This window comes from Rhinopithecus roxellana, chromosome 18 (assembly GCF_007565055.1).
Source record: "Rhinopithecus roxellana isolate Shanxi Qingling chromosome 18, ASM756505v1, whole genome shotgun sequence".
Taxonomy (NCBI): Eukaryota; Metazoa; Chordata; class Mammalia; order Primates; family Cercopithecidae; genus Rhinopithecus; species Rhinopithecus roxellana.
This window is the reverse complement of record NC_044566.1, coordinates 56,320,041-56,341,795: the sequence shown is the minus strand read 5'-3', so window position 1 is coordinate 56,341,795 and position 21,755 is coordinate 56,320,041. Positions and strand designations below refer to the sequence as shown.

The 21,755-nt window shown below is 39.4% G+C and overlaps 1 protein-coding gene across 6 annotated transcripts in view; it reads right to left on the bottom strand.

Moving 5' to 3' along the window:
* DCLK1 (doublecortin like kinase 1) overlaps positions 1-9,316 on the bottom strand; it is a 359,929-nt gene extending 350,613 nt beyond the window's left edge. For 5 of the 6 annotated variants that reach the window (XM_010383111.2, XM_030922321.1, XM_030922323.1 and 2 more), the window contains exons 1-2: positions 8,500-8,800; positions 3,113-3,507 (exon numbers count right to left, since the gene is read on the bottom strand). In XM_010383111.2, coding sequence (XP_010381413.1) covers positions 3,113-3,488 — 376 coding nt within the window. In that variant the 5' untranslated portion in view covers positions 3,489-3,507; positions 8,500-8,800. Of the gene's footprint in view, positions 1-3,112; positions 3,508-8,499; positions 8,801-9,146 lie in introns of those variants that run through there. The other variant, XM_030922322.1, reaches the window with a different exon arrangement.
* Positions 9,317-21,755: the final 12,439 nt, after the last annotated feature.

Below are 21,755 nucleotides of genomic sequence, written 5' to 3'. Positions count from 1 at the left end.
GCTAAATACATACAGCTAGCTCTACCAACATGCTTAAACCACCCTTAGGCATAATAATCCATAGATCAAAACAGTGACAGTGACCACGAGACTGTTATAAAGAAACTCACAAATATCATTGTAATTCAGAAATTTTAGTCGGAGAGCAAGTGAGAAAGAGCAAGTACATAATTGTAAGTCCAATACACTTGTCACTGCACCCACTAAAAGAATTTAATTTAAAACTCAAACATCATCATATTGGAAGGGGAAATGAAAAGCTAATAACATGCATTGACGTTTACATAAAATTAGTATGTAAAGTGAGAGATATGAGTCTAATGATGAAAATGAAGCAACGGTTTGCATTTTAACAGACTAAGCAAAAAATGTAATTGACAAAGAGGCGAATCTAAATGAATTTCCAGCTATTTAAACACTAACTGCAGCTGCATGCTAATTGTCAGTGTTATGAATTAGAAAAAAATCTGTTTAAATGAAAATTCAAAAAATAAATGCAGCCAACATGGTGAACTCACAAACTGTACCAAAGTTACCATTCATTCAATCAGAGAATTTTTTTTTCAAAAAAGTCATTTTTAAACATCAGAATATTCAGTTGGCAGTTACTTCATATTGATTGAGGGGAAAAAGCATTTTGGGGCAAATGGAAATATTAAAGTGTTTCCAGGAGCAGCATCTTTCTTTCTTGGAATTACGTCAAGATTAAAAACATTTGTTTTCAAAAGCAGCTAATACAATAACACCTCAATGTCACTAACAGCCATGGGAACAACTTAGGGTTTGTAGTTAACTTTACACTGAAATATCTACCATTCCATTATATCACCAAAAAAATCCACTGTATTAAAGCAAACACAACATTGCTTTTTATAGGAGCTGAATTCATAGCATGCAACATCTTATAGGTAGTTCTGAGCTCAAGCTTTGGCACTAGCCTTCCTGGGTTCAAAACCTAACTCTACCATTTCTTTCTTTGTGAGTTTGAGCAGATCATTTAGCCACACTGTACCTTGCTTTTCTCACCTTAGTATAAGGATAACAGTTCCCACCTCCTAGGATCATTGTGAGAATTAAATATATTCATATATACAAGGATTTGGCCAGTGCCTGGCACATGCTCAATGACAGACAGCTATCATTATTACCTTCAGTCAAGACATCAGTTCCTCAGAGCAAGCATTATTTTGCAGTAAAAGACAAAGAAGATGGTGACAAGCATGCCATAATTTTGATGGTCCCTAGATGTGAAGGGAGTACTGTCATCTACCACCTTCCAGACCCTCTCCTTGTTGGATGGAAGTCATTGGAGTATCTCTGGCCACTTCTAAGTAAAGATCATTTCTGGGTGGGAAACTGATTGAAGTACCCCAACCCCCATAGATGCTACACAAGTGACTCTGGAACACAGTGAGGTGTCAAACCACGGCTGTCTTAGGATGTGCTTTGAGATCTTGCCATATTTTTCCCTACAGTACTACCGGCCCTCAGAGGGATGGCTTGTTGACTGTCATGCACCTGACTTTGTATATGACTTTGATCCAGATCCCCTGGACTATATCACCAAATGTTTCATTTAACCTTGGATTTCCCAAGGTCATGCAAAGGACAGGGCACAGAAATTAAAGCCGAAACAGTAAAATTTCATGTTCATTCTTCTCCTTTAATTTACTGAAAGTTCCACCCTCTGAATAGAAGGAAAAAGGCCAAGTCCACAGGCATGTTGGCAGCATGTCAAGTCACCGAAAAGGGATGTGAATTCCCACAAAATAAACACAGGCTCCTCTGCACGCTCTCAAGGCCAGTCACACTGTGATTAGGCTGGCATTCTTGCCAAGGCATGAAAGGAAGCAAAAAGAGAGAAGCCCCCAGCCTTGAATCACATACAAACACTGGTTACAAAGCAGGACAAGAGGGCTCTGTCAGTGTGCGGTCAGGGGAGAGCAGCCCCCATCTCCAACGGGGCTGCAAAATGGGTGCTTCCTGCTACCTGCACAAGAGAGGGAGGGATTATATGGCATCCCTCCTGGACCCAGTTGAGTTACGCAGCCTGAACAAATAGTTCTGGAGTAAAAGTGAACTCAAGGCGAAATCAAGCTCTTCCAACACTCCATCCGACCTCCCTTTCCCAGGTTCTTTTGTACCATCTACTTATTCATCATCAGGGTCTTGAGATCTCAATCTCAGAGAAACCAACTCTTCAAAGAGGATCTGCTAGCCTTTTTTGCACCTTGGTAGACATTTAATCCCAGTCATTTTTCTCCAACTCATTTTAATTGGCGATGATTTCTAAGACAATGACAGGCTTTATGCCCTGTTGAAATTAGGTCAGTCCTGGGGCAAGTATAGCCCAGAGTCGGTGACTTTCTCTGCTTCCATAAGATCCCAGGCTGCATCTATGGATGCAAACAGTCCTATTTCCACATTAAATGTCTAAAACAGATAATTACGATTAACCTAGATTGGACTTTAAAAATTAAACTGAACAGATTAGTCCCTGCCTATCCTCAAATATCAGAGAAAGACAATAATCCTTTAAACTCAAAAGGAAGCATCGCAGTGGAACGAGTTGTCAGAAAACCTAAGTTTTGGTCCAGGGTCATCACTATCTTACCACGTAAGCACTCACATGTCATTTGAATTTTCTGGTCCTCAGACTCCAAAGATAAAATTAATGAGTTTGATAGCTATCTAAGGTTCTTTTCAACTCTAAAATTTCATGATCCATTTGTCATTTTCAGTTCAAGTACTTTCGGATATCGTGATAGCAAAAGTTTAATTTGCATTTAGAAACGAATATAAACTATGAGATTGAAGAGATAAATGGACTTTTAAAATTAATGCAGCATGGGTATGAGAAAGAAAATACAGAATGCTGTAGAATTAGGCACTTTTTCCCTTGGCCAATTATTATAAGCTACCTGACAATACCATTAATTTTTTTTTTCCTTTTTACACTACACAATAGCACATTCATATGTGAGAAACTATAAGGATTGCAGCCATAAGGCTGAATGCCAACTGTCAGAGGGCAAATGTGAATTGGCTACAACACTGGAAATCTGAGCCTGGAACCTGTAGGGCCACGTGGGGGTTATCTCACAACGCTCACCTTCCACCAGTTGGTCCAGGCTGGAAATCTTCTTGAGCCCATCAATGGTGTAGATTGTTCTCACTCCCTGGGGCAAATTCACGTTATCCGACAGAGTTCGGGTCAGATCAGCCAGCAGGGCCTCGAAAGATCGGAACCGGTCAGGGGAGATGGCATACACAATCCCTTTGAAGTATCGATCTCCGTTTCGATAGAAACGAACTTTCTTGGCCTTCTTCTCGGAGCTGAGCGTCTGCAGCGTGCGGGTGCGGTAGAAGCTGCAGTGGGCGCTGTGAGTTGGGCTCGGCAGGCCGTTCACCCGCGACCCTCGGCTGTATCTCTGCGCCTTATCCCGCTCGTCGAAGTGCTCCAGCTCCATGTCTCTGCCGAAGGACATGATGGACTTCAAGTAGTACCTACGAGCCCCAGAAACAAAAGCAGACACACATATTGATGTAGGTTATATATATATATATGATTTGTTACAACATATATATATATAATATATATACACACACACATACTTTTTTTTAAATTAGGGACAGGGTCCCGCTCTGTCACCCAGGCTGCAGTGAGGTGGTACTCAGTGAAGTACTCGCTGAAGCCTCGCACTCCTGGGCTAAAGTGATCCTCCTGAATCAGTTTCCCAGAGTAGCCGGGACTACTACAGGTTACAGGTGCCTGCACCACACCTGGTTAATTTCCTTTGTTTGTTTGTTTTTAGTAGTAGTGATGAGGGTCTTGTTATATTGTCCTGGCAGCTCTTGAATCCCTGGCCACAAGTGATCCTCCCCCGCCCGCCAACTCCTTTGGCCTCCCAAAGTTTTGGGATGATGTTATTTTGAGATCATGATTTCGAAGCGTCTGCTTCAGAACAGCTGGGTGGAAATATTGCTCTAACTGATGACACATTTAATATGAGTTATCAAGTGGGACAGAAAGAGAAAGGGATGTGAATTCTTACAAAATAAACACAGGCTCCTCTGCACGCTCTCAACAGAAGGGGCCGACCCCAGTAGAAACAGCTTATTAATCGACCACAAATTTGTTAGAAGCAGCTCCTAGGTTGCCTGCGGTGCATCAGGCTTCAAACAGATATCACTCCCAGTAGACACAACAACTTTCCAAAGTATTCTGTTTCCTTACAAATGAAGAAACTGAGGCACAGAAAAATTTCTCCTAAATTGCTCCAAGGAATACAGTTGAGAAATGCTTGTACCAGCAACTCTGTTCCAGGTTTCCCTGACTCCAAAGCCCACTGCTCCTTGCAGGGCAGAGTGCTAATCCTGGTAGCAGGAAGAAAATAAGATCTCCTATCATTATACAGTGAAAGATAAGTAGCTATGGTGGGCTGGGACAGAAAGAGAGGGCAGGCAGCATAACAGTCAGATTGTCAAAGTTTTACATAGTGTTTGTGCACCCCATGGCCAGATGGAGAGCAAATTAAATCAATCTGTAGGTTGGACCAACTTAGAGAAGATTTTCCAACATATTCACACATTCAATATTTTTAAAAGCAAATTCACTATCCTTCATTTACTTACATTTAGTACTTCAGAAAAGTTGAGTTTAAAAAAAGAAGAAAAAGGAAGAGGAGGAGGAGAAGGAAGAGGAACAACAAGAAAGGAAAAAAATGTTGCTTGGAAGTACATTTCTTAGTTCTTCCTTTCATTAAGGCTCTCTATCTTTGTGATTGAAGAAATTGAGGCTTAAAGATGTCGATTTACACCTGACCCCATGCTAGCTGTGTAAGCTTAAAAAATCTACTTGCTCAGAAACTTTAAGCCTTGATTTCCTCAACCACAAAATGGGAATGAGAACAGTACCTACCTCATAGTCAGTATCAACTATTAAATAAGTTTATGCACATGAAATTCTTAGCATAGTGTCTGACATTCAATAAATACTAATTTTTTTATTAATAAAATCTGTTTTTCTCTTCCTGGCCCTGACACATAAAGAGCTAACAGGAATAGAATCTTTTCTTTCTGGCAAGAGAGGCCACTGCTTTCTTCCTGATCTCCATCTCATGACATTTTGAAAGGTACGTCTGCAACCCCTGGTCCCCACAGCAAGCTGCCTGGGGGGACCAGTTCATCCTTGCTAAGGGGTTGGTTGATAAAGGTTTGTGAAGTCTTGCAGGGGAATCTGTGTTTTAACAAGACAATGTAGAAAGTGGAAAGACCAACGCATTCAAAGGAAAGAAATTTTAATGACAAAATTTCAGGCATGTTGAAATAGAATATCAAGAAAATGGAAAATTTGGAGCAAGAACCTTACAAGCACTTCCCAAGTCCCACCATATAGATGGACATCACCTTTCTGAAGGTCATCCAAAACTCACCAAAGTACCACTGTCTCCCCAATCTTTCTTTGACCCTCAGTAAACTGACCTCTGATCCATTCAGAGTGGCTAAAATTTCACACCCGAAAGCATGGCTAGAGATTTGGTACTCCAGAAATGAAGTGGAAGAAAGCAATACTTATTGAAGGTCTAGGATGGACGTGACACTATCACTCATCAATCAATTGTATAATATGCTACAAATTTTCTTCTAAACCTCATATTAATCCAACAAGGTAGGTAATACTATCAGTACTCAGGTAACTATGGAATTAATCCAGGGTCCCAAAATTATAACTGAGGGGTTGAGATTTGAACCCAGATTTACTGTAACTCCAAAGTTGGTGTTTTCCAACCCTTGCTCCTTTGAAACTGGTTGCTCTTCAGCATGAGAAGCAAGATTTTGTAAGTGCTCACTCCTAACTAGCTCAGTGACCTTGGACAGGCCACATAACTGAACCGGACCTCATCTGCACACAGAGGAAGCAGTGGTCAGCAGGCCTCTGATGTTCGTGATTCTATCTAGCTGCTTATGGATCCATTGCTGACCCCACTGAAGGTCTGGGGAGGAAGAAATGAAGTGTGATTTAAACCTGGAGTGTTAATGAGTTCAGTGTACTTTTTTCCCTACAAATATGAAAACTATTTCATGCATCTTAATAACTCATATTAGTCAGAATATGCATTTTTCAAAAAAAGTTATACCATATATAGGCAGCTCTGAACTGGTTTCACTGATTTTGAAGTTAGATAACTGTAAAACAATGATCACTTGATATCCAATCCTGTAGGCATTAGTTGTGAAACAGAACCAATTTTTGCCCATGATAATGGTAACTGCCCTTACTTTTTAATTTGTATGTTTTTAAAGTGAGCTCTCTTGTCTTCTAAGAGGGGGTGTGTCTTGGGGGTGGAGTGGAAGACACTCCCAGTACTCACACCAACTCACTAAGCTCTTCAACATTTTGTAAATTATAAAGGCCAAACTCACTTTTGAAGTTTGTGTTTTATTCTTAAAGGCAGTGATCATTCTCCCAACACTAGGAGTTTGGGGATTTCCTTCCAAATTGATATAAACTAAAAGAAAACAAGCAGGGTCATAGGGAAGGATGGCACAGTTCTGTTACCGGAAAGAGTGCACTTCGAATTCTCAGTGACTGACAATTGGCAAAGGCCAAATAATTTGGCAATAGTTTGAATTCCCTGGGGGAACGGGCTTTTAGGACCAAGAATTCCCACACCAGATGAAAAGAGAAGAAAAGAACAATTTAAAATAGAAAAATGGTTTACTTTGTTTCATTTTATTTGCATATTTCCTCAAACTGGATCACAGGTTCATCCAGGACAGGACTACACCTTTTACTTCCCTTCCCTGAATCTGTCCAAAAGTGGGCAACGGTGTCGACAAAAGAAACCATATTCAGACTGAAATCATTTTCAAGGCTACAGCTACCTCTAAATGAAGCACACTCCACACCGTAGTGTGCTGGTAATTATTCGTGGCAACAAAATAGGTGTTCTTTCCCTCACTTTGGCTTAGTCATACATTTGAACCATGCATGAGCTTCTGAAGATCCGCTGGCCTTCCACAGGTTCACACTTTCTGCACAGGAAGCCTGCGAGAACACACAGCTCAATGTTCAGAGACCATAGGTGGCCAAGGGCCTGAGTGCACATGTGCAGTGGCACCAGGATGGTAACCACAGCGCCTCAACCACAGCGACCACAGACACTGGAGGGAAGAAGGGCGACTGGCTTTCATCAGAGCTTTTCCTATAAATCCTGCCATTTCAAGAAACCAACATCCCTGAGTGTTCTCAGTGGGATTTCTCACCATTTTGAGGAATCTATGTTCATCCTTCTCTAGATGAGCACGTGGTTCTTGTTTCAGAAATTTACACACATACATACCAAGAAAAAAAAATAGCATAAATGCTACCACATCTAAATAGATGCTGGACCTGGAAGTCCCAAGGCATATTTTAACTATAGGATTAAGATTCAGGTGGACTGCCGTGGAATAAAAGGCACACACATACCTTCCAGGCCTGTGCACCACCACGGACGTAGACATCACAGGGTGTGTGCATGTCTTTTATAATTTTCCTCTATATGACCTCTCTTAAAAATCCCTTCTGACCCGCATCCATGTGACATTTCATACTTAAAACGCTGTCCTACTTTCCTTTCCCACTGAAAGGCAATGTATTTAGGAACAGTCATAAAATGTATTCACGAAACACCCTGCAGTGTGGTCGCTGAACGTGTGTGCACCGTGCCTGGACACACTCACAGGTGCAGCAGAGAGGGAGCCGGTTTGAATGAAACCTTTCATCTGCTCTCTCACCGACCAAGCATCTCCTTGCCAAATCCAGCAGCAATTCCGCGCAAACCTGGTTCTCAAAAGCAGCCTCTTTTGTGGGGCATTGCGGGGCTGTGCGTGCGCTCCCACTAGGAGGAAAAATGCCATTTCCTCTCTGCATGCTTTTAGCACTGCAGGTACTAATTTGAACATGAGGCAGCCTCGCTGTCCCTGAAGGAACTTGAGATCCTGCAAACGTACTTGCAACACCCACGCTGCAACCACCACCATGCACGAATCGACCCCATCCACAAGTACACATCTCTGGCCCGGGCACACGGAAAAGCACACACACAATAAGAGGCCGGGCCCGGCCACTCCTTCCTTGGTTCCCGCTCCGCAGCCAGTTCTGACAATGACAAGCACCTCTCCCAGCTCCTCCGCCCCGGCTCTCCATCTCCACTAACGCGAAAAACCTGGGAGGGCCCGCTCGCCCGACTCCAGGTTTAAAGACCCATGGCACCAAACAAAAGAGGCAGGTGCCAGCAGCCCCGGGGCCGCCCGCACGCAACCCCCCCGGGTCGGGCCAGGCTGGCCAGGGCAGGGCGGCCGCCTTTCGAGGAACTGCGGGCGGGGCGGCGGGGCCGAGCTGAGCGCCCGCCCTGCCCTCGGCGCCCCGCGGCTGCGGGCGGAGCGGGCGTTGCGGAGTCCCCCGGCCGCCCTCTCCTCAGCTCCCGTCCCCAGGGAAGGCAAACCACGCACCGGTTCGCGGAGAGAGGCCGCCGGGGGTCTTTGTGGCCGTGCTGGGGGCCGCCTCCTGGTACTGTCCTCGCCGGGCTAGACGCGGCTGGGGCTGAGGGGCTGCAGGGCTGGGGGGCGGCGGTGGGGCCGGGCTGGGCGGCAGCAGCTGCTGGAGTGCGGCGTCTCGGTTGCGGCCACTATTGCAGGGACGTGCCTCGGCCGGTCCTCATTGAAATGCAGCGCTTCGCACAGCCTCACTCTAGCCTCTCTCTCCAGAGGAGGGCGGCGGCGGCAGGCGCGCTCCCTTTTCTTGTCTCTCTCGCTCACACGCCCTCCCTTCTCCCTCCACCTCCTCCTCCTCCGCGTGCGCGCCCCGTCGCCCCCGCCCTTTTTGGCAGGGCGCACCCACCACGGCTGCGTCCCAGGTCCTCCTCCCTCCCAGCGCCCTATTCCCACCGCAGCGACCTCGGTGCATCTGGCTTGACTACACCCCTAAACCTCCTTAGTCCCCAGAAGTGGTCGTTGGGAGGTGGGGGCAGATCAGATGGTGGAAGAGAACGTGGACAGGGCTGAGTCTGAGCCAGGAAGTGTGCAAGGCAGAGAGGTGATATGGCCCAGAGATGAGGCCCCCACCGTCGAGGGAGGGAAGGAGGTACCCACACCCATACGTTTCGATGTGACCTCACGGTCTGACACCTTTCCCAGGGTATGGAAGCCAGTGGATCACCCTCTCATCCTTCTTGCCCGGGATTCATCTACGCAGCGCCTCTTCGGATGACCAACCCTCCCAAGCTATGCACTCTGGTGCCCCCTACGTTGGGAAGAGCTCGATCTGCTCATGGATCCCACACCCATCATCTCCACTTGACCCCAAGACATGAGTCACCCTTGGAATAGTGACCTCTGCTTAGAGTGAAATATGTTCCAACAGGCCCTTGAGAACTTAAGGGCCAGGTTTCACTACTGGACACTTTGTGGCTGCCAAGGCTGGGTCTGCGGTGGAAAGCCCCATGAGCTCATGCGAGCCTCTCCTCCCAAAGCGGGAATGTTCTCCTAGCCCAGGCTGTTCACAGCTTCCTCCAGTCTTTGCACAAAAGTCCAGGGAGTGGGAGCAGCTCCCAGATTTCGGTGAAATCTTAGACTGGCTCAGTATGCAGCCTGAATGTTGATCCAGTTAATCTGACTTTCAATCCTGTCGCCCACGACTTGTATTTGTCCCAAATACACCTAAGTATACAAATACACATAAGTATTTTTCTCTCTTCCTGAGCCTACACCTTTCAATGGAAAATTAAAATTTTATTTTTCTCTTGTCCATTGATCCCAGTTATGTATTTGACTACTTATTATTAAAAAGTACTATTCTGAAATACTTTCCAAGTATGATGTAAATCCTAAATAATTACCATTTGTTTTAAAACACAGCTCAAATGAGATCCATGCTACATATTCCACAAGTGATGCAATATTTATTTTTGAACTATTTAATAGCCCAGAGATAAGAGTACAGTGAACTCAACAAATTAACTAAATGCAAAGTAGTAAGCCTATTCTTTCACATTCTGATGCAAAATGAGAGCCATGGGGGTAAATTAAGAGAAAGGAAGAAGCCAAGTACATCTTCTGGAGAACAGAAATCAGAGCTTCTTTTTATCTTGCCAATGACAAATGCCAAGTGATTTCTTCTAAAATGCTAAGCCAGGAAATAAATTTCATCTCTTAACCCCTACGGATATTCTACTAGGGTCATTTCTTAAGAGCTTTAAGTAACTCACCAGCGTCTTACCTCTTCCTAGCACATGCATATAATGTGTTCAGAGAAACACCTTTGTGTTTGAGTCTCTCGGTAGCAAAGTGCTCTCACTAGAAATAGTTGAGCATCATTAGCTCTTTAAGGAAACCAGGGGGTAACTGATAATTAAGTAGATGAGCACATTAAATAGTTTACATTGGCCCTACATCATGGTCATATCATTTAGTCCAGGACAGCAGCCTGGTACTAAAGTTCATTCCAGGGTAGCTTAAGCCTTTGGCAAATCTAATTTATATTCAACAATAATTCCTTATTGAAATGAAATTTAACTAGAAAACTCCTAATTCAAGTAATTTTCAAAAACGAATGCTACTTCCTTTACATCACTAAGGTATTGATCAAAGAAGTGAATGGAATTAATATATCCTTTTCCCCAGGATCATCTGAAAGTAATGAAGATCTCACTCTAGCTCCCAAAAGCAAATGCTATTTAAGCTGTATCCCAACTGCCTTCCCAAGCAGACACAGCTCTGTATCCTACAGGTTGAAAATGACTAGGCCCCAGCTCTGTCAGTGGCTCCCATTAACTCTGTGCTTGCTTTTTGCCATGCTGGCGGCTTTTATACATTTTCTTATTTCATTCTCATAAGAACCATGCAAGGTAGGCATTGACATTATTATCCTCATCTTACAGATGACGGAATTTAGACATAGAGAGGTTACATCATTTGCCCACAGTCATGTAGCTTAAAAATGTCAAGCCCAACTTCAAGATTTAAAATCCCTATGTTTTAAAATTCAAGTCAGTTTTTCAATTGCTAAGGCCATATGCTTATAAAGCAATACCAAATTCTAGTGCAAAGTGTAATCTTTTTTGGAAAATGCAGTCTTTTAATCAAAGAGCTTATTACTTCATAACAGACAGTTAACTCCTTGCTATCATGAACACTGCTTCTTTTAGTGATGGATCCCCTCAAACGTGTCTTTGGACTAAACTTCTCATGAGAACATTTGCACTTTCACCTCTGGCAACATAGTGGATAGACAATCTTATCTAAGTGTGCTTGTCTTCCTGAATGTAAGGTTTTAGTGCAAACCAGGAAAGAGACAGAGAACCATTATTCTTCGGAATAATACTTTTTAATTCATGATGTATCTCTTTTCAGGTTCTTTTCATTGCCTTGTTCATAAACAATATGCTGAATCACGTAGATTCAAGTAGAACTGTAGAATGAGAATATGAGCAGGAAGAGATACACTTCCTGTTTTTCCCTCTAGGAGGAAGGATTTGCTCTGGCTCATTCATAATCTCTCCTCTGTGGCTATGGGCATATAGTGCTCCTGGGTTGGGGGACTGTGTATATGTAGTGGCTGCCACAATTGTGAGAAGCAGATTCACAGAACATAATCATCAGTCTGATTTTCCTTTGTATTTCTTTTCTTCTGAAGACTATGGCATTTCCTGATAGTTTATCTAATTCCCTCTAATTACAGAGAACATACTTCTGGCTTCTACTAGAATCACAGAAACTTGGTGATGTGAGACCTTGGCAGAAGCCTATCAATTTTTACCCAGTGCATGAATTCCCTCCACAACAAGTTGTCTTCCAGCCTCCATTCTGTTGCCTCTGTGGCAAAAGTGAAGAGGAATAAGATTATCCCTTTGAGTGTTAGGATAGATCATGGAATTCTAGACATAGTAAATGAGATCTTTAAAATAAATTGTTTTAACTGGCTGTTTACCTTTGGTTTGGAACTCTAAACATGCTGAGGTCCAAACTACATGAGATTCTGGACCTGCACAGAGGAAGAAAGGCCCCTACTACTCTGACAGACCTCTGTAAACTAGCGGAGAGCTTCCGAAAGCTCTTTTCTTCGTTTCCTGCCTAAATGTAATTTGCTTTAGTGAAGGGGAACTCTGCACAGCCCACTCCCCTGCTGGACAGCTCCTCAAATTCAACTAAGATCCACTTCCCTGGAATTTTCCTGTGCACCCTGGGTCTACCCTTTAGACCTGTGGAGAACAAATCAAATGGTCTTGGCTTTTACTTGACAGTCTCATTACTTTCTCTCAAATTTGACTCCTCATTAACTAGGAATCCTCAGCCCTTCAACTGCTTCTCATTTGACATCTTTGGAAATGCTCACAGCAGTGCAACTGTCAGTATCTCCCTCCACATCTGCCTCCCAGAACTGGGCATGGCACAGCAGGGGTGGTCTGACTGGGGAAGCTCCATGACTTCATTGACTGTTGACATGGTGCTTCCATTATAGGAGCCTAACATCTAATCAATGTCTCCGACAGGCATGCCATGCTATTGACTCATCCAGTCAATAAAAATCTCCAAGGTTTTCACATGTTTTGCTCTTAAGACCCCTCATTCTGCATTTGTTCAATTAGATTTAGGGGACCTAAGTCCAGTGCCCACTTGGAATTTTCCTTTATTAACGTTGTATATTGTTATTTGATCCCCCATTCAAATCTGTTGAGTGAGATCCTTTTGGATCCTAATAAGGGCATATTATACTTGAATGATCCCTCCAGCATCCTATCAGTCTGATTAACACTGCACCAACATCATCATCTCAGTTGTTGATAAAAACTTTCAACAGAACATGGTCACAGCAGGCTCCATCACCTTACTGCCTACAGTCTCTCTCCAGGTTGATGGCAGATGGCCAATGACTCTCTCAATGTACTCAAGTAATTAGAGGTCAACATGTTCTCTCCAGAAAATAATTATCTAGAGATCCAGTGATAGGAAAAATTCACATTTTTATATCAAGGATTATATACTTGACTTCAATGCCATTTTGAGGTCATGAGTATTCATAGACCACATAAATTTTCATTCATTCATCCATTCATCTAATAAGTAATTTTTGAGTGTCTCCAATGTGCCAGGCACCATGCTAGGTAGAAGTAATACAATCATGAGATAGAGTTACAAATATCCTGTGCCCAGGCATTGGTAGCTTGTAGGGAGATTGGATTAAACCCATACTTACACAAATAATTATTTAAGTACCATGAAGGAAAAGAACACAAATAACTTCAAGGAGAGCATTTCTTCCCTAAGGAAGTAACATTTAAGCAGACACCTGAAGTTTGCCAGGCAACAAGGGGGAAGGGCGTTATTCCAAGCAGAAGAAACAGCTGAGTGAAGACTTTGAGTGGGAAGCAGCTTGTTCAAGGAAGAAAAGCTGGGCAGAGTGGCTGGGGCACAGGCAGAGAGAGTGGAGAGAGGCAGCTGCAAGGGTGGGCAGGGGCCAGCACCCCACATCCTGAGGGCCTTATTAAGGAATATGGACTTGTCCTAAAGAAAAAGAAAATCACTGAAGGATTTTAAGCAGAGAAGTGAATCTGAACTTAGCAAAGTATTCAAATCTGCAAAGTTCTTTAAGTCCATGGATTAAATATGGCATCTCCAAGTGAAAAATAAAATTATGTAAAATTACAGGTTATTCTTGACACAAGGATTTTAGAAAAGTAACTTAAGAATGTATACTTACTTATATATTCTATCACTGCCCCAAGGCATGGAGTAATTCCCCCAAAATAATGAAAATTTTACTTAAGGATCCTAAAATTAACCTAAAAAATAGTCACCTTTGCTAAAATACATCTTGGTTTTTTTTGTTTGTTTGTTTGTTTTGTTGTTGTTGTTGTTGTTGTTGTTGTTTTTGAAACAGGGTCTCACCCTGTCACCCATGCCACGAGTGCAGTGGCATGATCATGGCCCACTGCAGCCTCAGCCTCCCTTGCTCAAGTGATCCTTCCACCTCAGCCTCCTGAGTAGCTGGGACTACAGACACTTGCCACGAAACCTGGCTAATTTTTTTTTATTTTTGGTAGAGATGAGGTCTTACTATATTGCTCAGGCTGGTCTGGAACTATTGGGCTCAAGCAATCCACCTGCCTTGGCCTCTCAGAGTGTTGAGATTACAGGCATGAGCCACCATGCCAAGCCCTAAAATGCTTTCGAATAGAACTTTATTGAGCCACACTCTTAGTTCCAAAAATTTTTGAGAGACAAACAATTTACTTTTTATATTTATTAATGTATACTCACATTAAAGTACTGTATACTACTCTATTAATTATATTTTATATAATTATATTTTCTGAGAACTCTCACTGATTCTATAGAATACAAATATTTAAGAAGTCACAATAGTTATGTTAAATCTTCTAAGCATGAATCAGACCTCACCTGAAACACCTGGGACTTTTTAAATTAGGGGCTCATACAATAGTGCTTGTCCTTTTATAAAATACACCTGTAGACTGAATAACTTTACAAGTAAAGTCAAAGAGTCATTGGCAAGTTTTTAATGTATCCCAAGGAGTCTTTTAAACTTTAATTTAATTTGTAGAAGTGGATTTTCAAAGGTATCTTTTAAACAAAGAGAAAACGTACTACATTTCTGCTGTTGGTAATCTTTTAAGTGAAAAAAATCAAAATATGTTTGGTACATATATATTCTAAATTTTTTCATGTATATGTATATATACCAAAAGTGTAACTTTAAACAGAAAAATGTAGGATGCTAATGGATGTAATGTATTGTATTATAACTTCTTTCACTTAATAATTAACTCAAATGTACCATAAATCTAAATGCAAAAACTGACACAATAAAATTTCTAGAATATGGGAAAAACATCTTTGTGACCTTTGGTTATAGAAAGGTTAGAGAAGACCCAAAAACATGAAACATAAGTAAGAATTAGTTAAGATGGTTTTTATGAAATTAAAAAACTTTTGCTCTTCAAAAGACACTGTTAAGAAAATGAAAAGGCAAGCCACAAAGTAGCAAAAAAATTTGCAAAATATGTATCTGATAAAGATCTTGCATCCAGAATAAAGATCTCTTACAGCTCAACAGGGATCAGAACAAAAAAGAGAGGCAGAAAGGCAAAAGATTTGAATAGACGCATCACCAAAGAATACATAAGAATGCCCAACATCTTTAGTCTTTAGGGAAATGCAAACCCAAACCACAATGAGATACCATTGCACACCCAACAGAATAACTAAAAATAAAAAGACTGATAATACCAAGTGTTGGGGAGGAGGCTAGGCAGCTGAAGTTCTTCATCATCCCTGTTTGGAATACAAAACGATACAATTATTTTGAAAAATAATTTGCTGGTGTTTTTGTACCTACTCTATGACCCATCAATCCCATACCTAGATATATACCCAAGAAAAAGAAAAATATGTTTATGCAGACTTGTGTTTAAAATTTTTTACCAGTTTTATTCATATTAGATAAAACAACTGAAATAAACATTTACTGGTGAATGGATAAACAAACTGTGGAATATGCATACAATGGAACACTATTCAGCTATTTAAAAAGCGGAACTGCTGATACACACAACATGGGATCTCAAGGTATTATGTTAAGTGAAAAAAGACAGGCACAAATGACTACATGCTGCATAATTTCATTTATATGAAATTCCAGAAAGGGCAAGAAAACCAGATCAGTGGTCACAGGGCTAGAGTTGGGAAAAGATTGGCTACAAAGAAGCACAGGTAAAATATGTGGGATAATGAAACTTCTATATCATCATTGTGGTGATGGTTACATACCATTACCCATTTGTCAAAATCTACCACATTGTACACTTAAAACAGGTCAGTTTTATTGTATGTAAATTAATAGCTCAATGAAACTGATAAAAATTTCCATACACCAAATGCAAAGTCAAAAAACAAATGATAGGCTGGAAAAAAATATTTGAAATATATATGACAGACAAAGATTACTCTTTCTAACTTACAAAGAGCCATAGAAATGTATAGGTAAACATCAAGCAATCTGATAGAAAATGAATAAAGTGTATGCAGTTTTCCACATTAGAGTTGAGGCGAATGGCTATTAATCATATGGAAGAATGCTCAACCTTATTGAAAATTCAGGTCGAAGTAAACAAGGCAAACATGAGACACATTTCCCCTCATCAGTCTGGCATCTATTAGAAAGACTGATAAAATATATTGTTGGCTAAAATATGGAAGAAAAGACACTCTTATACAATAGCTGTAATTTTTTTGGAAAGCAAATCGCAAACAGAGTCTTTGATCCAGCAAGATCTATTCTACAAAAATAAAAGCACCAGTACATAAGCGCTTGTGTCTAGAATGTTCATTGCTGATCTTTCCCTACCATCAATGGTAAAATTCTGGCAGGAAAACTACTGTTTATAAATAGAGAAATGGCTGAATAAATTGGAGCACATATATACATACTGCAGAATAACACACTTCTATTAATAACATATGAATTAGGCTACATATATTGACATGGAGGAACATGATATGCTGTTATATGAAAAGGCAAGTGGCAGAGATATTTATAGTATGATCTCATTTGGTAATGAAGAGAAAGAAAGAGAATCTGTATTGTGTATCTGTTTGCATATAATTGTATGAGCTTACAGAGCTAAGGATAAACATGCATCCAAAAGTGTAAATATTCGCTGTTAAGGAGCCAATAGTGGGGGAGACAGATTGTTGCCCTTTTCTTTGTGTATCTCTATGCTAATGCCCTATTGCATGAACACTTTCTGGCTTTGTAGTTTGAAAAGAAAATTCAAGAAAATAGTTTGAAAAACTGCGCAAAGAGTGAAACATATTCCCCTCCCACTGCACCCTACCCAGTGTTCAGAACTTTCACAACACTAACCTAGTATGCATGGATGTGACACCAAACTCTGAAAAACTCTCCTACCCTTCTTGGTTCTAATAAAATGTGAGGCCAAATGATAGAATATACTGTTTTGATAAGGATCTGTGGGTGTGGTTCAAGTAACAAATACACACACAAAGGGAAAAAGAACTCAAACTGGCTTTACCCTGAGGGCACTGAGCTTTAGTTTTCATAGCCTCCTGATGCAGGAAGATTGAAGACAAAACCCAAAATATGCTTATCATGAAATGCTGAAAAGGAAACCCCATACACTCTCAGAGAAAGGGTGCCTATCTCAAAATTTTGTTTTAGGTTAAGGAGGAAAATATTCCCTAAGAATTTAGGTATACACTCTGGGCCTCATGTAGGTTTGCAGCCTAAATTCATACTGTCCTGGTGACCTAAAAAGCCTTGAAGCTCTCAGTTCAGTTTAAAATGGTTTCCAGGCATTTAGGAAAAGTGAACTGAGTCCTCACTGAAGAAATACATCTTCAAGCCAAGTCTCAAAAAATTGTTACTAATGTACTTCTAAAGATTATAGGGTAATGGTGAAGAAAAGAAAGGAAGATGAGGGGGAGAGGAAGAAGTAGAAGGGGGAAGAGGAAGAAGAGGAGGAAGAAACACTAAATAGATTAATAAAGAAAGCATCAGGAATATGAGCTAGAAAAAAGTGAAAAAATCAGAATTAAAATGACTTCTGATAGTGGTATTATCAGACATGGGATATAAAAATATATGCATATATGTAGTATGTTTAACATAATAGAAGAGAGGATAAAGATTTCAAGCCAAAAGCAAGGGATTTTTAAAAAGACCAATAATATTTGAAAAAAAAGTATCAAAAAGAACTTGTAAAAATTAAAGAAACCAACTGAAATTAAAGTCTAAACAATGACTTTTTCAGCAGATTTGATATAGCTGCAGAAAGATTTAGTAAACTGGAAATTAGATTTAAAGAACGAATCCATAATGCAACACAGAGAGACAAAGAAATGAAAGACACTAAATAATAGTTAGGAGTCATAAATAACAAAGTAAAGAGTTCAAAAATATGTCTAGAGTCCCAGAAAAAGAAAGAGAGAGAAAATGGGTGACAGAAAACTTGAAGAAGAAATGGCTGAGCATTCTTAAAGAACCGATGACAAATATTAAGCCCCAGATTTATGAAGTCTAAGAAAATCAAAATTTTATCAAAACATTTTAAAAATAAAATTGACATATATACTATTAGAGTGTTAGCTCTTACACTATAAACATGTGTCTTTTTCACAGTCTATTTAGTAGCATATTTTTCGATTTCTGTGCTTTTTGTTGGTGATTTTGCAGTTTAAAATTCTCCTCAAGTATAGTGTTGAAATATTGTTAGTGTTCCTAAGAACAAGAAGACTATGAGGTGTCTTTAGGGGAAAATACACGTGTTACAGAAGCTGCATTCAGATGTGAGTACAGTGCTGTGGGCTGCAAGTTCAATGTTAATTAATCAACAATATAGATTAAATAAGGTGTTTTTAAACAGAAACACATAAAAAACAAGGTTATGTATTGATAAGCTGATGAAAATGTTGTGATCACATGCTCATGGAACCTCACCATTTATTTTCTCTAGGAGAAGTGGCTCAGTATTTAATAATTCAGTGTTAACAGTGAGTTTATAGAACATAATTACTGCAAATAATGAACCTAGGAGGAGTAAAATGGAAGCCAGAGAACAGTAGAATGGTATCTTCAACAGGCAAAAAGAAAATAATTATCAACATAGAATTGTGTATTAAAGAAAATCATTCTCACAAATAAGGGTGACAACAAGATATTCTTCAGAGGAACTATGTCTAAAAATGTTTACTTTCCATAAGTTCTCACTTAAATTCTTTAAAATGTATTTCTAGAATAAGCAAATTTTAATTGATAAATATAGGGTGTATAATTTCCAAAATAATAGAGAAAAATAATATAATTTTTAAAATTAATGTAAAATAAGATATGAAAGGAAAGTGAAAGAAACATAGAACGAGTGGAACAATTATAAAGCACAAAATAAGATGCTGAAAATAACCCAAATATTTTAGTAATTACAAAAATATAACTATGCTAAAAACTCCATTTAAGAGGCCAAATTGCTAGACTGGAATTTTTAGATCTAGCTCTATGTTGTTGATAAGAGATGCATTTAAAATATAATGAGATGATAAAATTTGAAATATAAAGATGGAAAACATATACCACATAAATACTAACAAAGTTCAAATAAGTATATTAAGGTAAAAATTTCTAAGTCTTACACAATGATAAAAAAGTTAATTGATCAAAAACAAACAATCTATTTCTACCTACCAGCACAAAATAATATGACCTTAATAATATGAGGCAAGAATTAAAGAATTATAAAAAGAAAATAGAAAAAAAAATCAGCAAATTTCCAAATACTGATTCATACTGTCAATATTCTTCCCTACAATGCAATTAAATAGGAAATGAGTAATCAAAGGGAAAAAAGTTAAATCTATATATTTAAACTATTTGAAATATTCTTAGTTGTACATTGTTCAAAGTAGAAATCATAATAGACTTTAGAAAATACTTTAGAAAATCAATGAACTAAGCATCTAACTTCAGAAGTTAGAAAGAAAACAACAGGCCAGGTGCGGTGGCTCACGCCTGTAATCCCAGCACTTTGGGAGGCTGAGGTGGGCGGATCACGAGGTCAGGAGATTGAGACCATCCTGGCTAACATGATGAAACCTAGTCTGTGCTAAAAAAAAAAAAAATACAAAAAAATTAGCCGGACGTGGTGGCAGGTGCCTGTAGTCCCAAATACTCGGGAGGCTGAGGCAGGAGAATGGCGTGAACCGGGGAGGCAGAGCTTGCAGTGAGCCGAGATTGTGCCACTGAAATCCAGCCTGGGAGACAGAGCGATACCCTGTCTCAAAAAAAAAAAAAAAAAAAGAAAAGAAAAGAAAAAGAAAAAAGAAAAAAAGGAAAACAACAGAATAAAGCCATAATAAGACGTATAAAAAGACAAATATAAGGGACTACTGACAGAAAACATTCTATGATAGCGCTCAAGATTTCTGCATCCTTGAGCACACAACCAGCGTAATCTATTTCTGTTGAGTGTGGATGCGCCTGACTTAATTAGTTGAGCCCTTTAAAAGAGGGTTTGGAGGTCAGAGACAGAGGTCTGATAAATTCAAAGTTTCAGCAGGTGCTCTTCTTCTGTCCTGGAGGTATGCAAATAGTCGTGTTGTAAACTGCTTGCTGGGGCCATATGGCAAAGAACTGTGTTTAGCTGTAGAAGTTGAGGAGCCAACAAACAAATAGGAATTCAGCCATATAACTATAAGGAAATGAACTCTGCCAAAACCAGTGAGCTTGGAAGAAGAGCTCATGCCTTATCATAGTCCCAGCCCCACCTTAGCACCTTGATTTCAGCCTGGTCAGACCTTGAGCAGAGCATACAGCTAAGCATACCCAGACATAAAACAATAAAATTTTGAGATACTCAGTTTGCAGCCATTTGTCACACGGTAATAAAAAATTAATACAGAATTGATTTAATGTTCTAGAAAACAAATACACAATACAGAGAATCATCAGAGACAAAAGCTGGTTCCTTAAAAACTCTAATAAAATAGATCAAACTTTGGAAAGATAAAGTAAGAATAAAATGAAGGTGAAAGTGAATAATATTAAGAATAAAAAAGCAGATCTAACTGCACATGTTTCAGTTATTTAAAAGATAATAAGAGTTTATGACAATACATTTTAAAACTTAGATGAAATAGTCTTCAAAAACATAACTTACCAAAACTGACTTGAAAAGAAATATAGAATCAGAATTTAAATCTTCCCATAATGAAAACAACAGGCCCACACACAAAAAAGGTGAGTTCTGCCAAATATTGAAGGAACAAATAATTTCCATCCTGCAAAAATAATTCTTAAGTATAAGTAAAGAGAACATTCCCCTCAATTTATTTTAAGAGACTAGCAAAAGCATGATACCAAAATCTAACAAGAACAGTTTTTTTTAAAAAAGACCATTATAACTCAATCTCATCTATAAAAATAGATGCAAACATTGTCAAGACAAACTAGAGATATAAAAAATAAAACACATCTTGAGCTAGTAGAGTTTATCCAAGGAAAGCACGATTGGCTTAACAAAAGAAAATCAGCCGATGTTACTCATCACTAAAATAGCTTAAGGGAGAAAACTCATGTGATAATCTCAACAGATATAGAAAAGTATTAAATAAAAATTCACCATGCATTCATGATTTAAAAAATCTTGGCAATAGAAGGGAAGTCCCAAAATAGGAGCCCCCAGATCTACTGCAGTCATCCTGCTGAATGAAGAAATATTGAAGTATTTTCTTTAAATAAGGGAGATGATAAGGATGCTTATTGTTATACTGCTGTTCAAACATAGTAAGGGAAGATAAAGAAATAAAAAGTACAAGGATTAGAAAATCATTCTTAGAGAATATGACCATCTGAATAGAAAAATCAAGTAAATTTAATGAAAAATTTTTACAATTCATGAGAAAAATTAGTAAGGTTGATATAAAATGAATATACAAAAATTAGTTACATTTCTATATGCCAGCAAAACAGCTAGAAAATGTAATTTAAATGATATCACTTATCATAGCACTAAAATACAAAGTATCAAGGAATATAAACCTTAGAAAAGATGTGTAAGATCTTCATGAAAAAATTATAAAATTATATTGAAACACATTAAAGCAAACTTAAAATAGATAGTCAGATATACCATGTTCATGGATTGATTTAATCAAATAAAAAAATTTAAATTTTCCTC